This window comes from Trachypithecus francoisi, unplaced genomic scaffold (assembly GCF_009764315.1).
Source record: "Trachypithecus francoisi isolate TF-2019V2 unplaced genomic scaffold, Tfra_2.0 Lachesis_group16, whole genome shotgun sequence".
In the NCBI taxonomy this organism is placed as follows: Eukaryota; Metazoa; Chordata; class Mammalia; order Primates; family Cercopithecidae; genus Trachypithecus; species Trachypithecus francoisi.
Window position 1 is genome coordinate 68,997,585 of NW_022681461.1, and position 23,554 is coordinate 69,021,138.

General features: G+C 43.8%; 1 protein-coding gene across 3 annotated transcripts in view; it reads left to right on the top strand.

Moving 5' to 3' along the window:
• ASTN2 (astrotactin 2) overlaps window positions 1-23,554 on the top strand; it is a 1,009,693-nt gene that overhangs the window by 556,423 nt on the left and 429,716 nt on the right. For all 3 annotated transcript variants that reach the window (XM_033237645.1, XM_033237646.1, XM_033237647.1), the window contains one exon: window positions 7,453-7,603. In XM_033237645.1, the coding sequence (XP_033093536.1) occupies window positions 7,453-7,603 (151 nt within the window). The remainder of the gene's footprint in view (window positions 1-7,452; window positions 7,604-23,554) is intronic.

Genomic DNA, 23,554 nt, shown 5'->3' on the forward strand with positions numbered 1-23,554 from the left:
CCTGACCTTGTGATCTGTCTGCCTCAGCCTCCCAATGTGCTGGGATTACAGGTGTGAGGCACTGTGCCCACCAGGAGCTTGATTTTTATCAGTACGTTGTCTTAGGTTCCTCCTTCCCAGGGAGCTCAGGAAACAAGGTTGCCGGCTATTACCAGAGAATGATGAATCTGCATCAGTGGGGGACTTGTCACTGTCTTGGCTTGGCATCATCCATTCACATCTCTCTATGAGTGACACAGACCTTTCCTGGTATTTATTAACAGCAGGCCATGTCAGCATCTGTTCCCAGCGATCCTGCCTAATGCTCACCCTGAGTGGGGTTTGGGCTGACTCAGCCAAATGGAATCCAGGTGATGCATTTGCACTTGACCCGTCAGGTAATGAGGGGATGGCTGTCTCACCCAGTCTGGTGGGGTCTGGCTATCTCCATTTTGGAACCAGTATTAACAGAAAAAATAATAATTTGTGTGTCAGAGATAGAAAGATGTTTGGAACCTTTTGCACAATGTCTGGGTTATATAGGAACAGAAACAGGTGCTGGGAGGCCAAAGAAAAGCCAAAACAATAATCAGCTCAGTACGTGGCATGCAGCAGGTACTCAGATATTTTTTGAATGAATAAACAATGAATAAGTTTGCATTAGGTTTTAGGGTTTGGAAAACACATTTCTATATCGTGTTATTATATCCTCATAATCATCTACAGAGTTGAGAGTGAGACAGATATTGTTCCCATTTTACAGGTGAGAAGGCTGAGTTTCAGAAGATTCATGTAGGAGAAAGAATGTGAAGTTGGACCTACCTGGGTTCAAATCCTAACTCCAACACTGACTTCAGGGTTTTCACATCTAAAACAGAGAATAATTCATCTGGCTGTGTCTTTCTGTAAATACAGTTTTTTTTGTTTTGTTTTTTTGTTTTTTTTTGAGACAGGGTCTCACTGTGTCATACGGGTTGGGGTGCAGTAGCATGCTCACAGCTTACTGAATCATTAACCCCACCTCCCCAAACTTGCCAGGCTCAAGCAGTCCTCCCTCCTCAGCCTCCTGAGTAACTGGTACTACAGGAACACATCACCACACCTGGCTAATTAAAAAAAAAACAATTATAGAAAGGGGATCCCACTCTGTTGCCCAGGCTGGTCTTGAACTCCTGAGCTCAAGCTATCCTCCCATCTCAGCCTCTCAAAGAGCTGGGATTATGGGCATGAGCCGCTACACCTGTCTTTAATACAGTTTTATTGAAACATAGCTACATTCATTCTTTTGTGTGTTGTCTATGATTGTTTGTGTATTACAAAAGCAGAGTTGAGTGATTGGGACAGAGACTGTATGGCCTGCAAAGCCTAAGATCTTTACTATCTAGCCCTGTACAGAAAAGTTTGCCGAGCTCTGTTCTGTAGAGCGGTTGAAAACCCTCCACACAGTTCCTGGAGTGTGGTAGGTATTTAATTGAAGTTGGTCTTTTCTCCTTCTAAATAAAGGCACAGATAATATGGAGAGTGACTTCATCATGATCCTTTCCCTAAGATTTTTCAAAACTTGTAAGGACCACAATGAAACATGAAGTGTCTAGAGTGAGAAGAGCCAGTCCAGTGTTAGGAGCACTTTGATAAGAGTCAAGGACTGAGGTGTTTTATTTAGTCCTGGCTCTGTCCTACCAAGCAAATGTAGGCACATTCCCCTGTGCCCTGTGGAATTGCATGAATTGTGTCCCCACAAAATTTGTGTTCACCAGAACTTCAGAATGTGGCCTTATTTAGAAATAAGGCCTTTGCAGATATAACTAAGAAAAGGTTACAACAGATTAAGGTGGACCCTAAACCCAACTAATGGTGTCTTTTTTTTTTTTTTTTTGAGACGGAGTCTTGCTTGTCGCCCAGGCTAGAGTGCAATGTTGTGATCTCAGCTCACTGCAAGCTCTGCCTCCTGGGTTCAAGCGATTCTCCTGTTTCAGCCTCCCCAGTAGCTGGGATTACAGGCACCCGCCACCACGTCCTGCTAATTATTGTATTTTTAGTAGAGATGGGGTTTCATCATGTTGGTCAGGCTGGTCTCGAACTCCTGACCTCAGGTGATCCACCTGCCTCGGCCTCCCAAAGTGCTGGGATTACAGGTGTGAGCCACCGCGCCCAGCCCGAATGGTGTCATTTTAAGAAGAGGAGAGGACACACACACACAGGCAAGAAGGCCATGTGATGATGGGGGCAGAGGAAGGAGTCCTGAAGCTGCCAGTCAAGGAAAGCTAAGCATGGCCGGGAGCCATGGGAGGCTCTGAAGAGGAAAGGAAGGATTCTCTCCTTGAGCCTACAGAGGGACCAGGGATCTACCAAACCCTGATTTTGGACTTCTGGCCTTCAGAATGGCGAGAGAATAAATTTCTGTTGTTTTAAGTGAGCTGGTTCATGGTAATAGTTATGGCCCTTCTAGTAAACTTAAACACTGTGCTTTCCCCTTCTGTTCCTGCATGGATTGAGGCTATTGTGGATCACATGCATGACCCAGGAATCAGGTTATGGGAAGTAGATAAAGACCGCCCAGGCTCTGCCCATTCTGTCCTCCTCTGCTAAGACAGAGAGCTTGAACACAGATTCTTACTGGCCTTACTGTTAGGAGGGCTCTGACTTGCCCAAGACACAGAGTAAGTCGTTGAAGTTTAACTCAGGCAGCTCAGGACTTAAGGTCACGCAGATTCGAGTGCACAGCCTGGCCTCACTGCATCACGCCACTGAGAACCGCAACAAGTGGCATAACTTCCCTAAGACCCTGTTTCTCCAGCTGCACATTGGGTATAAAACTGTCATTTCTAGGGCTCTTGTGAAAATCACAGATAATATTACAGGAAGGAAACCTAGTACCATGCTTAGCACATAGCAGGTGCCCAGGAAATCCTAACTAATGAAGAGGATATTGATAATTTTGGTGACTGCTGGCAAAAGTGGGATTCTCACCCTGGTCTCCTGATGCCCCAGGGCAGTGTCCATCAGTCCAGCCTGTCTCCACCCCCAGTGCTCTTCCATTCATCTCTTTGCTGCCCCCCCACCCCGCCCCCAGATTGGGGCAGCTCTAAGATCCGACAGACCCTAAACTCTGGGCTCCACAAGCCAGATGAAGGATTGAGCCACAGAGTTAAGAAAACGTCAGTGTCTGCTTTAAGCTCTTTTTCTGCCTTGTGCTCAGATTCTTCATTCCCTAGCCTGACACAATCACTTCTCTTGACTTGGTAATGGCTCCTGTGTCAGGTCTTTGTGTTTTAAGTAACGTTCCCCTCATGTAACTGATGTTTATGCGGAATCAATCCTTTTAAAAGCGGACAGCCTTTGTATTTTTATAACTTGAACTGTCTCTAGGTTCCACAGAAAGGTGACATGTTTTTGCTTGTTTTTCACTTCCCTTTCCTTGTTTCTTTGTTGTTGTCCGGCTCTGCTCTCCATGGCTCTGTGTTTTCTTCCTTTTCTTTTTCTTTTTTTGAGACAGAGCCTCACTCTGTCTCCTAGGCCGGAGTGCAGTGGTGCCATCTCGGCTCACTGCAACCTCTGCCTGCTGGGTTCAAGCGATTCTCCTGCCTCAGCCTCCTGAGTAGCTGGGATGACAGGCGCGAGCCACCACGCCCGACTATTTTTTGTATTTTTAGTAGAAACGGAGTTTCACCATGTTGGCCAGGCTGGTCTCATACTCCTGACCTCAAATGATCCGCCCGCCTCAGCCTCCCAAAGTGCTGAGATTACAGGCATGAGCCACTGCGCCGGGCCTCTGTTTTCTTTCTCACTCATTGTCTTTCTCTTCCCTTTCAGTCTGTCTTTTCTGCATTTGTCTCCTCCTGCTCCTGTTTCTCACTCCCCCTCCCACCTTCTCTCCCTCTCCTCAGCACACTTACTCATTTGTTCTGTTTACCTTGATGCTGTCTCCTCTTTTCATCTGTTTCTTATGCCTCTGTTCCACTCTTTGCTTTCTTTTTCCAATTCTAACTTGTCATTTTTATCTTTTCACATTCTCTCTCTCCTCTATTTGCCTTTCTTTTCCTCTCTGTCTCTCTCTGTCTGTCCATCTATACCTTTAGATCCCTTTATCTGTTTCCAGGTGACTGGATGTGTTTCTGTCTCTCTGTGTCCCTTCTCAGCAGTTTCTCTGTTTGTTTGTCTCTTGTTCTCTCACTTTCTCAGGTCCCTCTGTCTTTTTTTTTTTTTTTGAGATGGACTCTTGATCTGTCACCTAGGCTAGAGTGCAATGGCACAATCTCGGCTCACTGCAACCTCTGCCTCCCGGGTTCAAGCAATTCTCCTGCCTCAGCCTCCTGAGTAGCTGGGATGATAGGAACATGCCACTATGCCCGGCTAATCTTTTATATTTTTAGTAGAGATGAGGTTTCACCATGTTAGCCAGGATAGTCCTGATCTCCTGACCTAGCCCGCCTAGGCCTCCCAAAGTGCTGGGATTACAGGCGTGAGCCACCGTGCCCAGCTGGGTCCCTCTGCCTTATCTCCTCCTCTTACTTTCCATTTCTTCTTCTCCCTTCTAGGGTGTTAATATTTTAATAGGCTTAATGTCTTCCCAGGATCCTCAACTCTCTTCATGATTCAAAAGTGGCAAGTCTCCCCAGAGGTTCGTTTCAGGAACTGTTAATTCTCCTCTCCCATAAACCTGTCACCTCGCTGCATACAAAGTTAGGAAGCAAGGGATAATCCTGGCAGTGCCTCACCCTTCTCCTTTGTCCCTGTGCTGCATCCCTGAACAGGAAGGATTTGGAACGGGGACCCAGAGTTGGGGAAACAGAGAAGACTGCCCTGCTGAGGAGGTTCTTAGTACAACTACTCATTGGTGAAGACTGCATCTAAGCCTTTGGGTGTTTTCTGTGTTTCATTTGAAAACGTTTACCTAGCTCAGGTTCCTTCCAGGCCCCTGGAGGGCTAAAGAGAAATGAATAAATCTTGAGCCTTTTCCTTTAAAAGCTTATAGTCTCCCTGGGAGACTGTGAAGCTGATAATTAAGATCAATAAGTTAAAAGATTTAGCCAATATGCTCATAGGGAAAAGGAATTAATTCTAGTAGGGGGAAGCAGAGAAGGTTTCATAAAGGTGGTAACATAAAGCTACTGTGTAGTTCGGGAGTCAGGACCTTGTCTAATGTCACTGCCGTGTCCCCAGCACCTAGCATTGTGCCTGGTACATGGTAAGCACTCAGTAAGCTTGTTTAATAAAGAAAGAAAGAAAGAGAGAGAGAGAGAGAGAAAGGAAGGAAGGAAGGAAGGAAGGAAGGAAGGAAGGAAGGAAGGAAGGAAGGAAAGGAAGGAAGGAAGGAAGGAAGGAAGGAAGGAAGGAAGGAAGGAAGGAAGGAGAAAGAATATGAAGAGTTTTCAAAGACAAAGATTCTTAGGATTTCATCAGGTAAGCATTTGGAAATGGGCATCCCAGGCAGAAGGAAGAGCATGATTAGGGATGGAGAGAGGTGCCTGCAGGTACCACACCCAGATACCCTCTTCAGGGCCAGCCCACCCACCCACCAGCTGTGGCTGTCACTGACTAGGCATTGCCTTCAGCCTCAGGGAACTGGCTTATCCAAGTGTATCCCATTCCAGACAGCAGCCCCCCACCAATGACTGGCTACTGTGGGGATACAAAGGCCTGGATTCCTTGCCCTAATTCAGGACATCCATAAAGGGCCTTCTCAGCTCCAGAGCTCCCTGAAGGATCAATTGATGCTTTAGACCCGCATTGTAGGTCAGTCTCTCCCTTTACCAAATCCTGCCTTGTTTGCTTGCCATTTATTTTTTATTTTTTATTTTATTGTGAGACAGGATTTTGATCATGGCTCACTGTAGCTCAAGAGATCCTCTCACCTCAGCCTCCTGAGTAGCTGGGACCACAGGCGTGCTCCTCTAAACCCTGCTAATTTTAAAAAAACTTTTGTAGAGACAGAGTTTTGCCACATTTCCTAAGCTGGTCTTGAACTCCTGGGCTCAAGTAAGCCTCCTTCCTAGGCCTCCCAAAGGGCTGGGATTACAAGCGTGAGCCACCATGCCCAGCCCTTCCTCGCCTTCTACAGATGCATCTCCCGAGAGGGCTCGTCAATAAACCTCCTGCATGTAACTTTCCAGTTTAGAACCTGTTCTCAGAGATTCTGTGTTCAGGGAATGAGACGAAGCCTGTACCTAGTGGATAGAGATATGAGGAGAGGGTCAATGGGGCTGGACAGGTTACCAGGGACCAGATTATGAAGTCCGAATGCCAGAGAAGTTAATTTATATTTTTTCTCTAAGTACTGGGAAGCTATTGATCAGAGGAGTATCTAATTAGAGCTGGGATTTACCAAGTTCACTGACAGTCAGTATGAAAGATGGGACAGAAGGGGTAAGACTGGAGGCAGGAAATGAATTAGGAATTTCAAACCTGGTCCAAGCCTGAGGTGGAGAAGAATGGGAGAAGGTGTGTAAGAGGGTGCAGAGATACCTGCTCTAGTGTGTGCTAGCCTCTTCCTGCTTCATTTCCCTTGCTTCACAGCTCTGGACCTCATGAGGCACAGACCAGGGAAGAATATGTGCTTCTCACTGCTCATGGTGCTCCTTTAAAATCTCCTGTAAGTGTGGAAATCATATACCCCAGTGCAAGTGTATCTCTTATTTCGGGCCTTTTCTGCAGAAGACAGCATCAGAAGCTCCCATCTGTATCCTCCATTGTAGAGAATTCCATCTCATAAAATTTTGGCAGATCCCTGGATTATGGTATCAAGTTTAGTCTTATCTTTTAAGAACCTCATTTGTGAGGAATCATGTATTTCCCTGGAATCCCATGACCTTTCCAACAACTGTTGCTGACAGTCTTGATGGTGTGACTTATACACAATAGTCTGAAAAATAAGGATCTAGGGCCCTAGGGGGTCAGACTCCTGAGTTTATGTCTTGGCTCTGCTGTTTATAGACTGTTGGATTTGGAGTCAGTCCCACAATCTTTCATGGTTTCAATTTTATATTCACAAAGTTGGAATAATAGGAATGTGCCCAATTGCAGAATTGCTATAGGGAGCTCTGAAATCTGTAGAAACAGGTAGGATGCAAGCTAAGAGGTAGTGAGAAGAGCCTTCTCTTTGGACTCAGCTGGAAGTTAATACAAACTTCACTTCTGTCACATTGTAAGCTGCTGGCCTTCAGCAAGATACTTCACCTTGCTAAGCCACAGTTCACTTATGGTAAAGTGTACATCTCATGACTGCCTCCAAGAATCATAAGTATTAATGAAATAAAGAGTATAGAGTTCTAGGTCCATTTCTCTGTATCACAACTTGACAAGCACCGTGTCATGTGATGGTATACCTGTTGTTGTTTCCTTTTTGTAATATTGATTGTTATTATTTTCCTGATTATAAATAAGCTATGGTTTCAAATGTATTGAATTCACATTTTTTTTTAAATCTAGGGATGCAAATGTCTCTGGGGTTTAACCATCCCCTTTCTCTCCAAGGGAAGAAGCGATGCTGTCCACATACTTTGAAACCATCAATGACCTGCTGTCCTCCTTCGGGCCAGTTCGTGACTGCTCTCGGAACAATGGGGGCTGCACTCGCAACTTCAAGTGTGTATCTGACCGGCAGGTGGACTCCTCAGGATGTGTGGTAAGTGCCCATTGGCCCAGGAACATGGCAGTGGCCCAGGTGCTAAGGCCACCTGCTGGAAGCCCTGCCCTGTGAGGGAATGCTGGTAAGGAGGATCACACTCGCACTACCCTCACCTGCCTCTGCGGCCTTCAGCATGCCAGCCTACCTTGGTTTCCTCACCTGTAAAGTGAGATCATTATACCTACCTCTTGGAATTGTTGGAAGAATGAAACAATATATTATAACTTAAGTGCCCACCACCCAATAGGTCTTGGAGAACTTCTGACCTTCAGAAGTCCATTTGAGAGTTAAGACAGGGAATGCCTTACCTCTGTGAATACAATAGTAGGGGGGATGTCAATGAGGTGTAACTAGTATGGACAGGAGGTGCTTTGGTGGGGTCCAGAAGAGAAAGTTTCAGCTGGGACCTCAGTTTCATAGAAGGCTTCCTTGGAACGTTGGCTTTTGGCTTTGGCTTTGGCTTCAAAATATGAGTCAACTTACATTAGGGAAAGAGGGGAGACAGCCAAGCAAAGACATGAAGGAAGGGAGAGGCAGCCTTGTTTGCTTGGAATTTTAGTATCTAGTGTGGGACAAGGTCACAGAAGTGGGAGGGTTCCTGTTGCTTGCAGAAGGGTGTGCCAAAATTGATAATTTTATAAGAATGACCTAAGATACAGGGTTTGACCTCTAGAAGCTTTTATTGTAAAGAGGAAATTAGGTCCTGGGAACCTGACTTTTTAACGTGTGTGTGTGTGTGTGTGTGTGTGTGTGTGTGTGTGTGTGTTGGGGTATCTTGAAAATACACTTGGGAAACATTGCCACATAGGCTAAACTCAGCCTGGCATTCAATGTTCTTCTTTCTGTGGTCCCTTTTCAGTCTCTCCAGCCACATCTCTTATTGCTTCATTTCAATCTACACTAGAGCCTAATGGAGCTAATTAGATGGGTTCTATGAACTTGCCTGCCTGTTTCATGCCTTAGAACCTTTTCTTGTACCTTCTCTCTGCCTAGAAAGAATTGCTTTCCAAGCCTATGAAGCAAACAAGTGAACATCTTTCCCGAGACATCTCCTTTAGAGAGCCTTTTCCCTCCCCACAGTGACCTTTTCCATACAGTATCCTTACTGTATGCTGTACTTAGCTTTATTAAGTCACCTGTGACACATTATAGCACAGACTGGCTTTTCAGTTTATGTGTCTTAAAAAACTGGGGGAGAACCCAGGGAATCTGTTGATTTGGCTTAACACCCCAAAAGTACCCATCTCAGTAAATAAAGAAAAAAGAAAGAAGAAGCAGTGAAGGATAGAAGCAGGGATGGGAATCCTGCTGTGGACTAGGCTGTCTGAATAAGACCCAAGGGAGATAGAACACACACTTGACCCTTAATGCAGCTACACACCAGCTGAGAAACAGACAGAGGTCAGGAGATCAATATGAAGAAGCTTCTAGAATGAGATAATGCAATGAAACTATATTTGAGACACAAAGATCAACAGATCTTCAGAGGTGAATGGGCAATTAGAAATTTTAGTGATTAGAATTCTCAGGATTACAAGTGATAGAAACTAAACTCAAACTAGTATAGGCAAAAAAAAAAAAAAAAAAAAGGAAACGCATTGGCTTAAGTTGAAGTCTGGAGAAAATTGGATTGAAGGGCTCAAGCAATGTCATTGGAGTCCCCCTGCTAATCTTAGCTCTACTTTCCTTAGCACTGTGCCATTCTCGGGCCAGCTGCAGGCTGGATGCAAGTCCTACAGAACAAAAACGCCTCTTTCCTAGTACCTCCAACTACTGTCACCAGATTCCTTCTCATTGGGCCAACTTGGTTGTCATGCCCATCTATCCCTGCACCAATTACTGGTCAGGGGGATTAACTGGGCTCATCCCAGAGCCAGCCATGCCTGGAGCTTGCACCAGGAGGCAGCTACACCTGAAATGCATGGCCCTGAGATGGGGGAAGCCATAGATTCTCAAGAAAAACTGGGGTGCTGGCAATAGGAGTTGTAGATGCTAGATTGATATACATCAACAGCTGTCTGCCTCAGACCATTGAAACCTAACCCTTCATATAGCACATTGGAAAGGTGCTAGTGGAGGAGAGGAGGATTTGCTCAAGGCTTAAACTCAGCCAGTGGACAGACAGCTCAAAAGGATGTCCTGTGTTATGTCCAGAACATGAGGCTGACCTTTTTCAAAGGATTAAGTTGTCTGCCTCTTTCCTTTTTTCCATTAGTTCTCTTTTCTCTAATTAAGATCCTTCTCTTTTTCTTTTAGGATAGACATCCCATAGTAATGAAACCTCAAATACAGAGGGGTGTGTGTGTGTGTGTGTGTGTGTGCGTGTGTGTATAGGTTGGGCTTGTGTCTCTTTATCTTTTATTCACATCAACTGGAAAAATTAAAAGAGAAAGAAAGAGAAAGAACATTCATTCCCTAGGGGATAAGAGAAAACTCAACGGTCTGATGAAGTTGTCAAAGACCCTCCTCTCTAGATTAAGGATGTAATTTTAAAACCACTACTTTAGGGTTCAGTGGATGTAAGGCAAGCTCCTCTGTGTGCTTCAGAATAGACAGGGCAATCCCACATTTATCCTGAGATTTTAAATCCCTTTCATTTCTCTGTAGACTTTCCATCATGTCTGTAAAGAGAAACTTCTTCTCTTAGGTCACCTTCTAAGAAATTCCTTCAGGTATTACATAATAATGCCTTATATTTTTAGAATACTTTAGAGTTCTCAAATCATGTCTACAAGCTGAGAGCTCATCCTCACAACAAACCTGGGCAGTAGTAGATTCCCTCAGGAATGTGGAACAGGCTCAGGTAGCAGAGTGACTTTCCAAGATCTTACCGCCAGGTGGCAGGGTGGAAGACCAAGCTCATGTCTCACTGTCAGTCCTTCTGCCAGGGCCACTTTGACTTGCTTTCCCACACTGGAGCTGAGATGAGTTCTTGTTGAAGAATCATGGAAAGGAGACTGGGCTGAGTGATTTGGGCTAAAGCCTGGATTTAGGCATTAGAATGACCATAGCTTTGGAGTCTATGTTGACTTCATTAGCATCAGTTTTTTAATCTTTCAAAAGGGACCAACAGTACTTATAAATTTTTCTAAAAAACAAACAAACAAACAAAAAAACTCAAAGGACTCAAAGAACATAACTGACAATGATCTGGGATTTACAAAGTACCATTTATAAGTGAGATAATGAGACCACACTACTGATATTTGTATGTAGTGGATATATATGCGGCCACACAAATTTAGGAGCACAGCATATCTAATGTTCTATAACGTTTCTGTAACTGAATTTCATTTCATTTCTGTTCCATTGTTAGTGGAAACTTAACTCTAGTCAATTTCAGTTTTTTTCTGCCTCCCATCTCTTAACTGAACATTTGAGTTCAAAGGGCCAATGTACCCGTAAGGCCTAGGAGCTAAGGGGATGTTTGGTGCTGGGCCATCACTTTTTAATCTGGTACCTGCTGCTGCATTTGACCCTTGTCCATCACTCTCCTTCCTCTCCATTCCCACCTGAATCACAGGTGTGTAGTACAGCTGCTGCCTCATCTGCTTTATTCCACCACAAGGTCATTTAAGGCCAGCTGACTCTGTCCATCAGCTAGCTTTTCCAGCCTCTAGAGGGCATGAGAAATGTCCAACAGTTCCACCTGGAGGATCTGAGAAAAGCTGTCTGGAGCTCTTTTGATCTAGACATGCCAGGAAAGGATCTATAGTCGGCTGTTTTCCGTGGGGAGGAGCACTCACTATGCTTGCTGTCAACCTGTGCTATATATAGCAAGGGATGCCCAGAACTCCTTTACCTTCATAACCCTCAAGCCCACCTGATATTCTGTATCCTCTCATCCCCTTCATCCACTCATGGGCTTAGCCTGGTAAGGATAGAGGATGGGACCCCTTTTAGGATACTCATTAGCATTTTCTAGATTACTTTGTTTGACTTCCAACATTCCTCTCTTCCACCAGCTCAAATGACCTTTACTTCTTTGTGGATACGAGGGAAGGTAATTCTCTAACAGATCACAGATTCTTCTATTGTTTTATTATTGTCATTATAATGATGATTATTGTTTTACCTTCTATAATAGCTCTGCCTTCTAGACCTCAACTTTTGAAACACAAGATTTTAAAAATCTGACATATTTTTGCTCAGCTTTCTGGTTCTGCTGTGGTAGACTTCCCTTTGGATAATGTGTTTCTCATATAGCTAACTGGTCAATTGGAGGATGGCCATAAGATGTGTAGTAGGCAAAATAATGGCCCCTGCAAAGATGTCCACATCCTGATTCCCAGAACCTGTGACTGGTATGTTACCTTTCATGACAGAGGCAGGAATTAAATTTGCATACAGAATTAAGATGACTAGCTGACCTTAAAAGAGTGAGAGTATCTTGGATTGTCAGAGTGTGCTCAGGAAAGCAGAGGAGTGGGGTAGAGAGAGGCAGCATTGCCAGTTACGAAGGTGGAGGAAGAGAGTTATGGGCAAAGGAAGAGAAGTGGTATTTAGAAGCTGGAAAAGCAAAGAGAAAGACTTACCTCTGGAACCTTCAGAAAGGAATGCGACCCTGCCAACACCTAAATTTTAGCCCATTGAGACCCAAGTTGGACTTTTAAATTGTAGAACTGTGAGATAATAAATTTGCGTTACTTTAAACCACCAATTGCGTAGTAATTTGCTACAATAGCAATAACGTACTGATAGCAGGTAAAAGATCATATGAGGAGGGTGATACAGTAAATAATATATAAATAATTATGCTACTATTTTTATTTTCAGTTATTTCCAAGGAGATCATATCCCTTGACCAGGGATAGAGGAAGTAACAGTGAATGAAACATCAGAAAAGAGAGGGAGCCTGTGTTCCCCTTCAGTATTTCCAAGAGTGAAAAATTGTTGTGTGTTAGAAATGTTATAAATCTGACAAACATAATGATGTCAGCAAGGCACAGTTTGAAATGTAAGCTATGGGTCCATTTATTCTGTGTGGCAGTATAAACACTGCAAAATTTTAATCAAGATAGAGAACAAAAACAAAGAAAACTGCAAGCACTTAATCACAGCATCGTATGGAGGACACTTCCACCACCATCTCTAAGTAACTGCTGCCCCCTGACGCGTTTCACTAATGCCATTCTTTTATGTTTTTCTGGTTTTCCCAGCATGGGAAGCCTTTTGATTAACCCAACACCAGACAATCTGGTGATCATAATACCCCTTTTGAAGTATCAGTTCATAGCTCACTTTCCTGGTTCCAGCTTTCTATTATTGTGCAACAAACTACCCCAAAACTCAGTAGCTTCACGCAGTCTTGTTTTGTCTGTAGTTTTGTGAATCAGGACTAGGTGGAGGGTGCAGCTGGTTTGTCTCTGATCAAAGACAGATGGGACATCTGGGGCTGGAGGAGTCATTTGCAGAAGGGTTCCTTTATTACCTGTCTGGGGCTAGGACTGGCATCATTGGTGGTTGACACTGGCTATGCTGAACCTGAGCTGGGGCTGTCAACTGGATAGATGATTTTATCATGGGCTCCCCATTTGGCTTGGGCTTCTCACATCATGAAACCTGGGCTTACCAAGGGACCATCCCAAGATGCAGCGTTCTAACTGCCTAGGCAGAAGCTGCAAGGCTTCTTAGTCCCCAGCCTCAGAAGTCTCAGAACATCATTTCCACCACATTCTATTGGTCAAGCACGTCAATAAGGTCAGCCCAGATTCAAGGGGGAGAGAGCTCGATTTCACCTGTCAATGAGAAGAGTAGCAAAGAAGGTGTGGTCATCTTTAGTCTACCCATTTACCCAGTGCATGGATACAGACAAGGGCTCCTAGAGCCGGAAGGGACCCTCTCCCATTATACAAACAGAAAAACAACGGCGTAGAAAGATACAGAAATTGCTCAAGTTCATGTAGGGAGGTAGTAACACCACCTAGATTTAATTCCAAGACTCCCTTCCAGTTGCACATTCCAACAGCTAATGGCCCCATGGCATCAGCTTTGTCACTGTATAGTATAATTATTTATTTTGCAACGTTCCTGTATCCAGCACTATGAATGGACCAGGAGGAAAACACCACAAGAGTTATGCCTTGTTTGATAAGCTCCTTCAGAAGACAAGACAGACTTCAGCAGGATTGCAGCGTAACTTTGAACAAACCACTTTGTTTCTCTGTGTGAGAATTATCTAAGAGGATTGGTGTGAGTATTGCAGAGAAAAGAATGGTCGTAAGAGAGAACTAGCATTCACTGAGCACCTACTATGTGCTATTTTGCCTATGTTTATGGCAATTAATGCCTATAACTGTCACCTACCTGGAACTATCATGTCCATTTTACAAAAAAGAAAAGCTAGTAATATAAAAGCAACCATCCATACAAAGACTGTGCCAAGCACGGTTCTAAGTGCTTTGCTTCTTTCAACCAACCTTATGCTCACAGTAATAATATGAGCCAGATATTATTATTACCTTCATTTCACACATGAGAAAAATGAAACTATCTGATAGGAAACTGGGATATGTGGAGAAAGATAATGGAAAAGGAGGATAGAAAGGAGGGACAACATTGAATAGTCAGGGCTTCACAGAAAGGAAGTGGAAGGATGTGCATACTTGCTGGGTCCTAGAGTGATGATGTCGTTCAGGAGGAGCCTGTATGGTCAGTTCTTAGCCCTGGCTTTGAATTCCAGACCGATTTCAAACTGATCACGCACTCCTCAACCTTACAAATCACCCAATCACATTTCTGCCTCCTCTGCCCCATCTTTTTCTTTTTTCATTTTGACCTGAAAAACCATCTGGCCTGCCAGATATTAGGAAAGATCATGGGATCCCTGATCGCACGGAGGTGCTGAAAGATAACAACAAGAGGCTGCCTTTCTAAAAGTCAAGATGAAGAAACATATGGATTTCCATTTATTATAGGCCAGGGACCTTATAGCATTCCTCAGAGGGAGGCAAAAACTGGAATCTGGTTCAGTAAGAGAGAGAGATGGCTTTTCTCCATTCCTCATCCTTTTCCCCTTTTAATAACTCAATTGGACTGTAATTAAAGGAACAAAACTCAAGAGGGGTGGGGAAGACTAGCAAGAAGAATCAGCAGAGTGAGAAATCACCTTGGAGCACAGCCCAGGCACTGCTGACCAGGGAAAGCCCAGCCCTGTCTGCCTGGGCATGTAACCCTCCTACACAGTACAGCTGGGCTGAGCCTCCATGGGGTCTGACCCCTAGAGACTTGTTTTGCCTTTCCAGAAGTGGACTTTCAAGGCTAAATTTATCCCTGCAGATCAGCCACATGGGGTATGATAGATTCAGAAGACAACTGAGACAGGTTTTGTCAAAATTCAAAATGAGGGGACTGATGGTTGCCCTATTTTTCTTTTTAAAAATTGTTAGAAAGATGCAAAGGCGGCAGGCAGGTGTCTTTATGGAAATAACTTCAGACTCTTGGGTTGGGAAACAGGATTTACAGGATGACACATCTCCCCCATGGTGTCTTCATCAAAGTATCCTCTGGTCAAATAGGTCCACAGATAGAGAATTATCTGTATGTATTAAATACCTTGATCAGTGCCTGATATTAGGCCTGATATTATTAAAGCTACTAAAAAATAAATGAATAAATGCTATAAATAATATCAGGTCTAGTATTACTGATACAGATATAGAGAGAGCGCGTTTCAGTACTAATTATGTGCCTGGCCCTGGAAATCCTCACAGCTACCTTATAAGCCAAGCATTATTAGTACTCCCATTTTATCCATGAGGAAGTAGAGTCACAAAGTATGAGAAACATGCCCAAATCCAGCCAGCCAGGTAAAGGCAGAGCAAACTCCAAACTCTGTCAAACTCCAAAGCTCATTCTCTTAATTCGTCAGAAGGCACCTTCCCAAGGCTGAGAATAGTTCTCTAGGGATAGGGCGAATGTCCCCAATATTACAGAGCATAAAGGGAGGGGCACTTTCTTCTCTTTATCCTCTACCAATATCCAGTATTTACTCCTCCTCCTCTGCATCCAAGAGGTGCAGAGGAAGCTAAAGAGGATGAGTACTGGAAAAGGACATAAGAATAGCCAGTAAAGAAGGAAATTGGAATTGTACTGTGTCCACTGATTCAATGCCTGCACACAGGACTCAAAGTCTGGGAAATGAAAAGGAGGGCGTAGCTCCTCAATCAGGAGCATTTGCATCTTTCCAATCAGTGCATTTGCATCTTTCCCTTATGAATTTGGAGCAGGCTGGGTGGGTAGGTGGCGTAATAGCGTTTCCAAGATTATTATGTGTGGTATTCTCATAAAGCCTATGCACCCTTTTATGACATTAAATATTTTATTCTCATGACATTTGAAGCCTTCTCTATTTTTCCCCTTATTTTATTTCGTTGGGACTTGGATTTGCTGGGTCTGATGGTATTTCTGGTAAGCTGGTTTTATTGTGTGGAAGTCATTAGTTGTTAAAGTCAGGAAGCAGCCCCCCTTTTTCCAAAGTGATGGGTTTTATCCTTTGATTCCTGAAATAATGGTGTGGGGGAATAATGAGAAGGGAGCCCCAAATTGGAGGCAGGAAATGGAAGCTGCACTCCTGGTTCTCCCACCTGCAAGCCCTGCATAAATCACTGCTCCCACTATGATCTCCCACTACCATCCCCTACCTTCAGGAAGCCACTATAGTGCTTCAGTACACAGTTTTTACCATCAGAGAAACCCAGGCCAAAATCTTACCTTGTCATTCACTAGCCATGTGACTTTGGGACAAGTTACTTAAAGCCTCTGAGCCTTGGGTTCCTGTTGAGTAAAATGGGGATAATAATACTTATGCCTGCCAAAGCTGCTGTTAGGACTAACTGAGATAATGCATACACAATAGGCTAGAACATGGCTCTAAAAAGGCACAAAACATGGTTGCTATTATTATTATCTGATATCTCATGCAGAGTTGAGGATGGTGGTGGTGGCAATGATGAGAGCTAAAATTGAGTGCTTGCTATGATCCAAGGCTTCTAAGGTGGATCTCATTATTATCCCTTTTCTTACAGAGGGGAAAACTGAGCCAGAGTTAGGTAATTTGCTTGGGTAATTTGCTCAGGAACACATAGCTACTCAGTTCTAGAGCAGTGAATTTGGGCCAAATTGGGCCAAAGCAGGTTGATACCAAAACACTTAACCAGGACAAATGCATATATACCACTAATATTGCCCAATGTTTCATGAAGGGGAACATAGCAGCATTTGCTTTGTCTTCTGGTTGAACACGTTGATTGCTTCCAGATTTAATCTGTTATAAACCGTGCTGCTCTGAGCACCTTTGGACAGAAGCCACCTTCTGTGTTTTGAGCTGTTTCTTTAGAAGAGATTCCCAGAAGTCTATAAGGACAGCTTTCAAGTTGTATTAGTGTTTCATGATTTGGATGAAGGTGTGGATTTTTTCAAAAGGAGCAACAGAGCATCTGGTGTTCCACACTGTTGTAGGTGCTGCTTTTCTTTCAGAATACAGCCCAAGGGCAGGCTAGGGTGTATGGCCTAAAGGGTCTCCGAGTGATAAAATAGATGGAGTACATTTGGGAGTGGAGTCCAGTGAAGTGCACACTGTGTCTGTGAGAGAGGGTCCAGATGCAATAGGCAGTGCAAAGGAGAGTAAATGAGGCCATGGGTCTGCTGTCTCCTTGAGGGTTTGAGGAGGTCGGAAGCCATGACTGCAGGATTCTTAGTAGATGTGCCAAGCACCAGTGAGTGTCTCCAGAGGCATCAAAATGCTGATCATCAGACACCTCCTTAGCTCTGAAACGGAAAGCTGGAATAATTGTGTTCATCTTAATTATAATAATAGAATTTTTGCATTCATAAGGTATTTTCTCTATTTGATCATCAATCTTCCTTTAATTTTTTTTTTTTTTTTTTTTTTTTTTGAGGCGGAGTCTCGCTCTGTCGCGCGGAGTCTCGCTCTGTCGCCCGGACTGGAGTGCAGTGGCCGGATCTCAGCTCACTGCAAGCTCCGCCTCCCGGGTTTACGCCGTTCTCCTGTCTCAGCCTCCCAAGTAGCTGGGACTACAGGCACCCGCCACCTCGCCCGGCTAGTTTTTGTATTTTTAGTAGAGACGGGGTTTCACCATGTTAGCCAGGATGGTCTCGATCTCCTGACCTCGTGATCCGCCCGTCTCGGCCTCCCAAAGTGCTGGGATTACAGGCTTGAGCCACCACGCCCGGCCAATTTTTTTTTTTTTTTTTTTTTTGGTTTTCTAAAAGTAGCTCACTCTCATTATAAAATAAAATAAATGTGTACAGTGTTAAAATGTATAAAGAAAAAAACTCGAGGCCCCTTTTCTTAACTACTCACCCACTTTAGACAAATGTGCCATGGTTTGGTGTATATATAGATAGACATATATCCTTCTATCCACTTCTTCCCTATACATATGCAAATATAAATAAGAGTTTATATATGTGATTTTAACAATGGAAGCATAGAAAGCATACAGTTGTGTTTCTTTGGGACAATTTTCTAAGGCAGAACGACATATTCTGCTTTTCCTAGACCTTTTCCTTTTTTTTATTTTTTTAATTTTTTTATTTTTAAGACAACTGACTTCCTAGCTTGTTCTTAACCGTGTGTGTGTGTGTTTTCCCCTTGGGTCATAAATAAAGATGATCAAATTGAGGCTAAAGAGCACAGGAGCTATGCTTGGATAGAACCCAGGTGTCTGAAATTCCAGTGTAGGACTCTCTTCCACCTAGGATAACATGACTCTTATTTTTATCATCATTCTTTTGTCTTCTTTTTTTTTTTTTTTTTGAGACGGAGTCTCGCTCTGTCGCCCAGGCTGGAGTGCAGTGGCCGGATCTCAGCTCACTGCAAGCTCCACTTCCCGGGTTTACGCCATTCTCCTGCCTCAGCCTCCCGAGTAGCTGGGACTACAGGCGCCTGCCACCTCACCCGGCTAGTTTTCTGTATTTTTTAGTAGAGACGGGGTTTCACCGTGTTAGCCAGGATGGTCTCGATCTCCTGACCTCGTGATCCGCCCGTCTCAGCCTCCCAAAGTGCTGGGATTACAGGCTTGAGCCACTGCACCCGGCCCACTCTTTTGTCTTTTATCGTAGATCTTGAGGATAAGTGGATGAGAAATGACATTATTATTATTGTTATTAAACTTCATAAATAATAAAGGTATCCTTTTGCCTGTATTCTGCAGTTTCTCTCTGATCCCTGCTTTAAGAAGTCTTGACCCACTGGCCCAGGTATTTTGAAATCTCTTTCGCTTGAGGGAGCAAACAGTGAGAAGGTTTCATCAAACACTCAATAGCCTTTCTCCTCATTGAGAAAATTCTACCCGAGCTGAGTGACAGATGTTCCTACAGAGAGATGGGCTAGTTAATCAGAATTCCAGTCCAGTGAAAAGAATAGACTTGTCCATGATTCGGAGTTAAATTCAAATCCCATTCCTGTAACTGGGAAGCTGTGTGACTTTGGACAAATTGCTGAATGTATCTGAGCCCCTCTAATCTGATCCATAAAATAGGAATGATCCCTGCACCTTACAATATTGTTGGCTGGACCCAGTGAAAGTAGCCAGGCATGAGCAAAACCCAGGGCCATGAACTCCCTTCCTAAGATCAGGTCCTATTGTGTAGGGAGGAGCTTGGCGAGCTAGGAAACATAGTACCCTTTTCTGGCTTTCCTTGGTTTTCAGAAATTTTCTTCATCATCATTGAAAGGGAAGGGTGATTTTTCAGGCCCATTATCATGGGGATAATATAATCCAAGGTAAGGAAGGGACCCTGTTTCTCAACATGGCTCTGTTTACTGTGAATCCTCAGCTACACTCTTGTCCTTCCTACAAATTGAGAGTTAAACTTGATTCTCTCTGGGGCATCTCCCTTCCTCATCACAGTCCCTAAGTCAAAGATGTACTTCGGTCCAGAGTGGGAAGACACTGCAGATAGGCCTGTATAAGAGCCAGTGGAATTTGGCACCCCTCCACTTACTCTGGAGAGCTGTTCTTTCATGCACATTGAACCTTAGGGAGAAGATGAGGTTCTCCATTGGAGGAATTTCAGGCAGAAGTGGTGGAACTGACCTTTAAATTTTGGTGGTTGCCTTATTTAGGTAATGAAGCAATTCAACTAAAAACTTTTTTAATGAAATTATTATATGCACATACAAGAATATTTAGAACATATAGAGAAAAAAAATATCACCCATAGTGATGCCACCTCCAATAACTACTACTAACATTTTGACATGTCCTTTTAGTAGTTTTACTATAAGATTAGATATAGATAGATAGATAGATAGAAATATATTTAGCAATTTTACTGTGCAATAAAATATATAGAAAAATGTGTAAAACATTATTTACAGTTTCAATACTAATTAAGCAATTCTCACCTAAACCATCACCCATGTCAAGAAATAGAATATTGCCTGCATTCCAGAACCCCTCCCCTAACACACCCACTATGCCTCCATTTCCGATTTTAACCCTGTCCTCCCTTCTGGAAGTGGCCAAGACCCTGTCTTTCATGCTAATCATGTTTTTTACAGTTTTCCCACATAGGTATGCATAGAGTTGCTCTTTTATTTTATTCTTGACTCTTGGTAATGGATTCTCCAGCATCTAGCACATCTTACCAAGCTAGATCAAAGTTGCCTTTGGTTGAAGCAAAAATTGGTTATTAGACAACTCACAGTTTCATTTGAATTTTAGCTGCATTCAGAGCTCGACAACTAAGTACTGCTGTGTCACACCCTCTTCTGGGCCCTAACATTAGAAAGATGCCGTGTCCTAACTAGCAAGAAGCCCATACATAGTCTATTTACAGAGCTAGAAAATGATGCTTTAGATCCTACTCCCTAGAGTCACACATGGATCCTTCCTTTCTGCACAATGATAAGATGGACTTTCTCCTTCCATAATGATTCCCTCTGGTGTAGACTCTGGTTTGGGCTGCTGCTTCTCTCTTTTGAATCTTTGGCACTCACATGAGCGTATTTATTTTTTCTCCAGCTGGTACAAACCCTTGCAGGTTTTTTCCTAAGGCTCATTTTAAAATGTTACATCGTGAGTTCATCCTGGGTAAAAGGAGAACCTTTTAGGCAGGGGATGGGGTAGAAAAAAAGAACAAATGTCTCAAATGACTTTTAAGTGTAACTTTGGATCTCTGAATCTTCATAACACCCCAGCAAAATGGTATCACAGTCTCCATTCTGTGAGTGTGGAAGCCAACTCAGAAAGGGAAGTGACATGTTCATTGTCACTCAGATAGGAATTGGCAGCACAGATATCAGGACTCCAAGCTGAGAACTCCAGTAACTACCAGATGAGATTGGTGGGATTTGAGAGCACTGGTTCTGGGGTCAGGCTTCCTAGCCTACAGATTCCTACTCTTTAGTTGATGACACTGGGCAATGTAGTATCTGTGTTTTCATATGGACAACAGCATCCCAACATGGAGCTGTGGGGAAAGTTAAGGCAGATGATGTGCACTTCATCCATCAGCCAATATTTAGTACTCAGTAAATAACATCTAGAGAACAGTCAGACAGGCTACTGGAGAGGCCTTGGGAATAAAACCTTGAAGGGCCTGCCCTGGACTGGGTGGTCCGTACCTTGCTGGCCTTGCTGTGGGTGTTGGAATTGATCCTGGATTCCCAGCACTTGTGAGTTTCCTTCCACCCACCTCCGTTCCCAGAACACTGGACTTGGGAACCTCATCCTTTTCAGTCCCTTGAGGGTCCAACATATATGGCATCTGTCTCCATTCAGAGAAGGATTTTTTTTTTCTCCTTTTAAATTGCGCTCTGCAATAAAAAATAAAATATGCATACCATCCAAAATTATACTCAACATAAGCTGAATAAATATATACCCACAGAAGCATATGCTGAATGGTTGCTGCTCTATGCTTTGCAAAGCCAACTAACTAGCTTATAAAATCTTTCTCACTCGCAGTCCCGGTGATCAATGAGAAGGTGTGATGTGAGGACACAGCCTCAAGCTGCAAATTGAGTTTTTAGTGACAAGAGATGGGGAACAGACACCAGCCTGTTAAACCTAGCAGCATGGAAAAGTCCATATCTCTAGCCTGCCCTAATGAAGGCCTGGCCCTGACCCCTGAATAAGTAGCTCACCGCTAGGCACAAGTTACTTGGTATCAAGCTGTACAAGTTCAAATCCTGTCTCGATCCCTTCCTCTGTAATAATGAGAAAAGTTGCTTTAAACCTGTTGAAGTCTTAGTCTCCCAGTATTCAAAAAAAGGTGAAATAACAGTACCTGCAAATTGATATATATTGGTGTTTATCCCTGTTCCTGGGCATATAACTTCTAAAATTCTTGTTATCAAAGTGATAAGTGTCTTTTGTATACTAATGAGTTGACTGATGGCTGTCCACCCCTAGGTAGCTTCGGGGGGGGCTGGTCACAGGAAAGACCAAGGCATGATTAGAGGGTTGGGACTTTCAGCCCCACGCTCAACCTCTGGACTGGGGAGAAGGGCTGAAGGTTAAGTTGATCACCAATGGCCAATGATTTAATCAATCTGGTCTAAGTATTGAAGTGTGCATAAAAATCCAAAAGGACTAGGTTCAAGAGTTTCCAGAGAGTAGAACACATGGGAGTTCCTGGAAGATGATTGCTCAGAGAGGGCATGGAAACTCCGTGCCCCTTCCCATATTCTTTGCGCTGTGCAACTTTTCCATCTGGTGTTAATTGGTATATCCTTTATAATAAACCAGGGAACGTAAGTATTTCCCTGAGTTCTGTGAGCTGCTATAGCAAGTTCATGGAGCCCAAGGAAGGGATTGTGGGAACTCTGATTTATAGGTGGTCATCAGAAGCACAGGTTTAATAACCTGGGGCTTGGAATCGGCAGTGGAAATTGGAGGCAGTCTTGTGGGACTGGGTCCTCAACCTGTGGGATCTGACACCATCTCCAGTCAGATAGTGTCAAAATTGAACTGAATTAGAGGACACGCAGCCGGTGTCCGCTGGCTGGAGGACCTCCCAGAGAATTGGTTGCTGCCAGAGAGAAATTGCCACACACTTCTCTGTGACCAGAGGTCACAGAAGTGTTCTGTGTTGATTGAGTTGTGAGAGGGTGTAATAGGAGAAACTGAGTTTGTGTTTCCTTTATTTTCCTTACATGTTTGTTGTATAAGGAAGTATTGCAGAAGAGCTAAGAAAAGACACTCAGGTGCCAGGCTTCCTGGCTCCACCGCTTACCGGCCATGTGACCTTCATCAAGTGAACACAGCTCTCAGGTTCCCCATCTGTTAAGTGGGCATGATAATGGTGTTTGCCGCCTAGGGTTGCTGTGAGGAGGGAATGAGTTAATGCACATTCAATGCTCTTAGGAGGAGACCTGGTTCCATAGTTAAGTGCTCAGGCAAGGTCACAATAAGCTATTTTCTCCAAACACCTCCCTGCACTTGGTCTGTGGCAAAATTCCCTCAGCTCTATGCTGCTCAGAGAAGTAATAGGATACGAGGCTTCTGAAAACGGAGAGACATCCAAGCATCTATAGTGAGGACCTGGAGCAAGTCATCTTCCCTCTCCAAGCCGGTTTTCCATCTGTGATTGGTGAAAATAATGGTGCATTCTTTTCTGGGTTGTTGGGAAGATTTCATAAATTAGCGTAGCCTAGCAGTGTGTCTGGCATATGGGGTGTACACAGCAGATGTTCATTTTCATCCCAGCACCCTGAACCCAGGTGAAGACAGTTAGAGCCTCTGCCTTGGGAACAGAGAGGGCTCCTTCACTGAGTCTTGCTATCAGCCCAGAGGGTTCAGCTTTGTAGCAGTGCAGACTTGAGTGGAGCCTCTGTCCTGCCCCACATCTAATCACTATATGATCTTGGGAAGTTCTCTTACATCTCTGCACCTCAGGATACTCTTCTTCCAAATGGCGTCAGCACCTCTCTCCACGAGGCTAGAAAAGTATAACAGATGAGGAAGTAACTCAGAA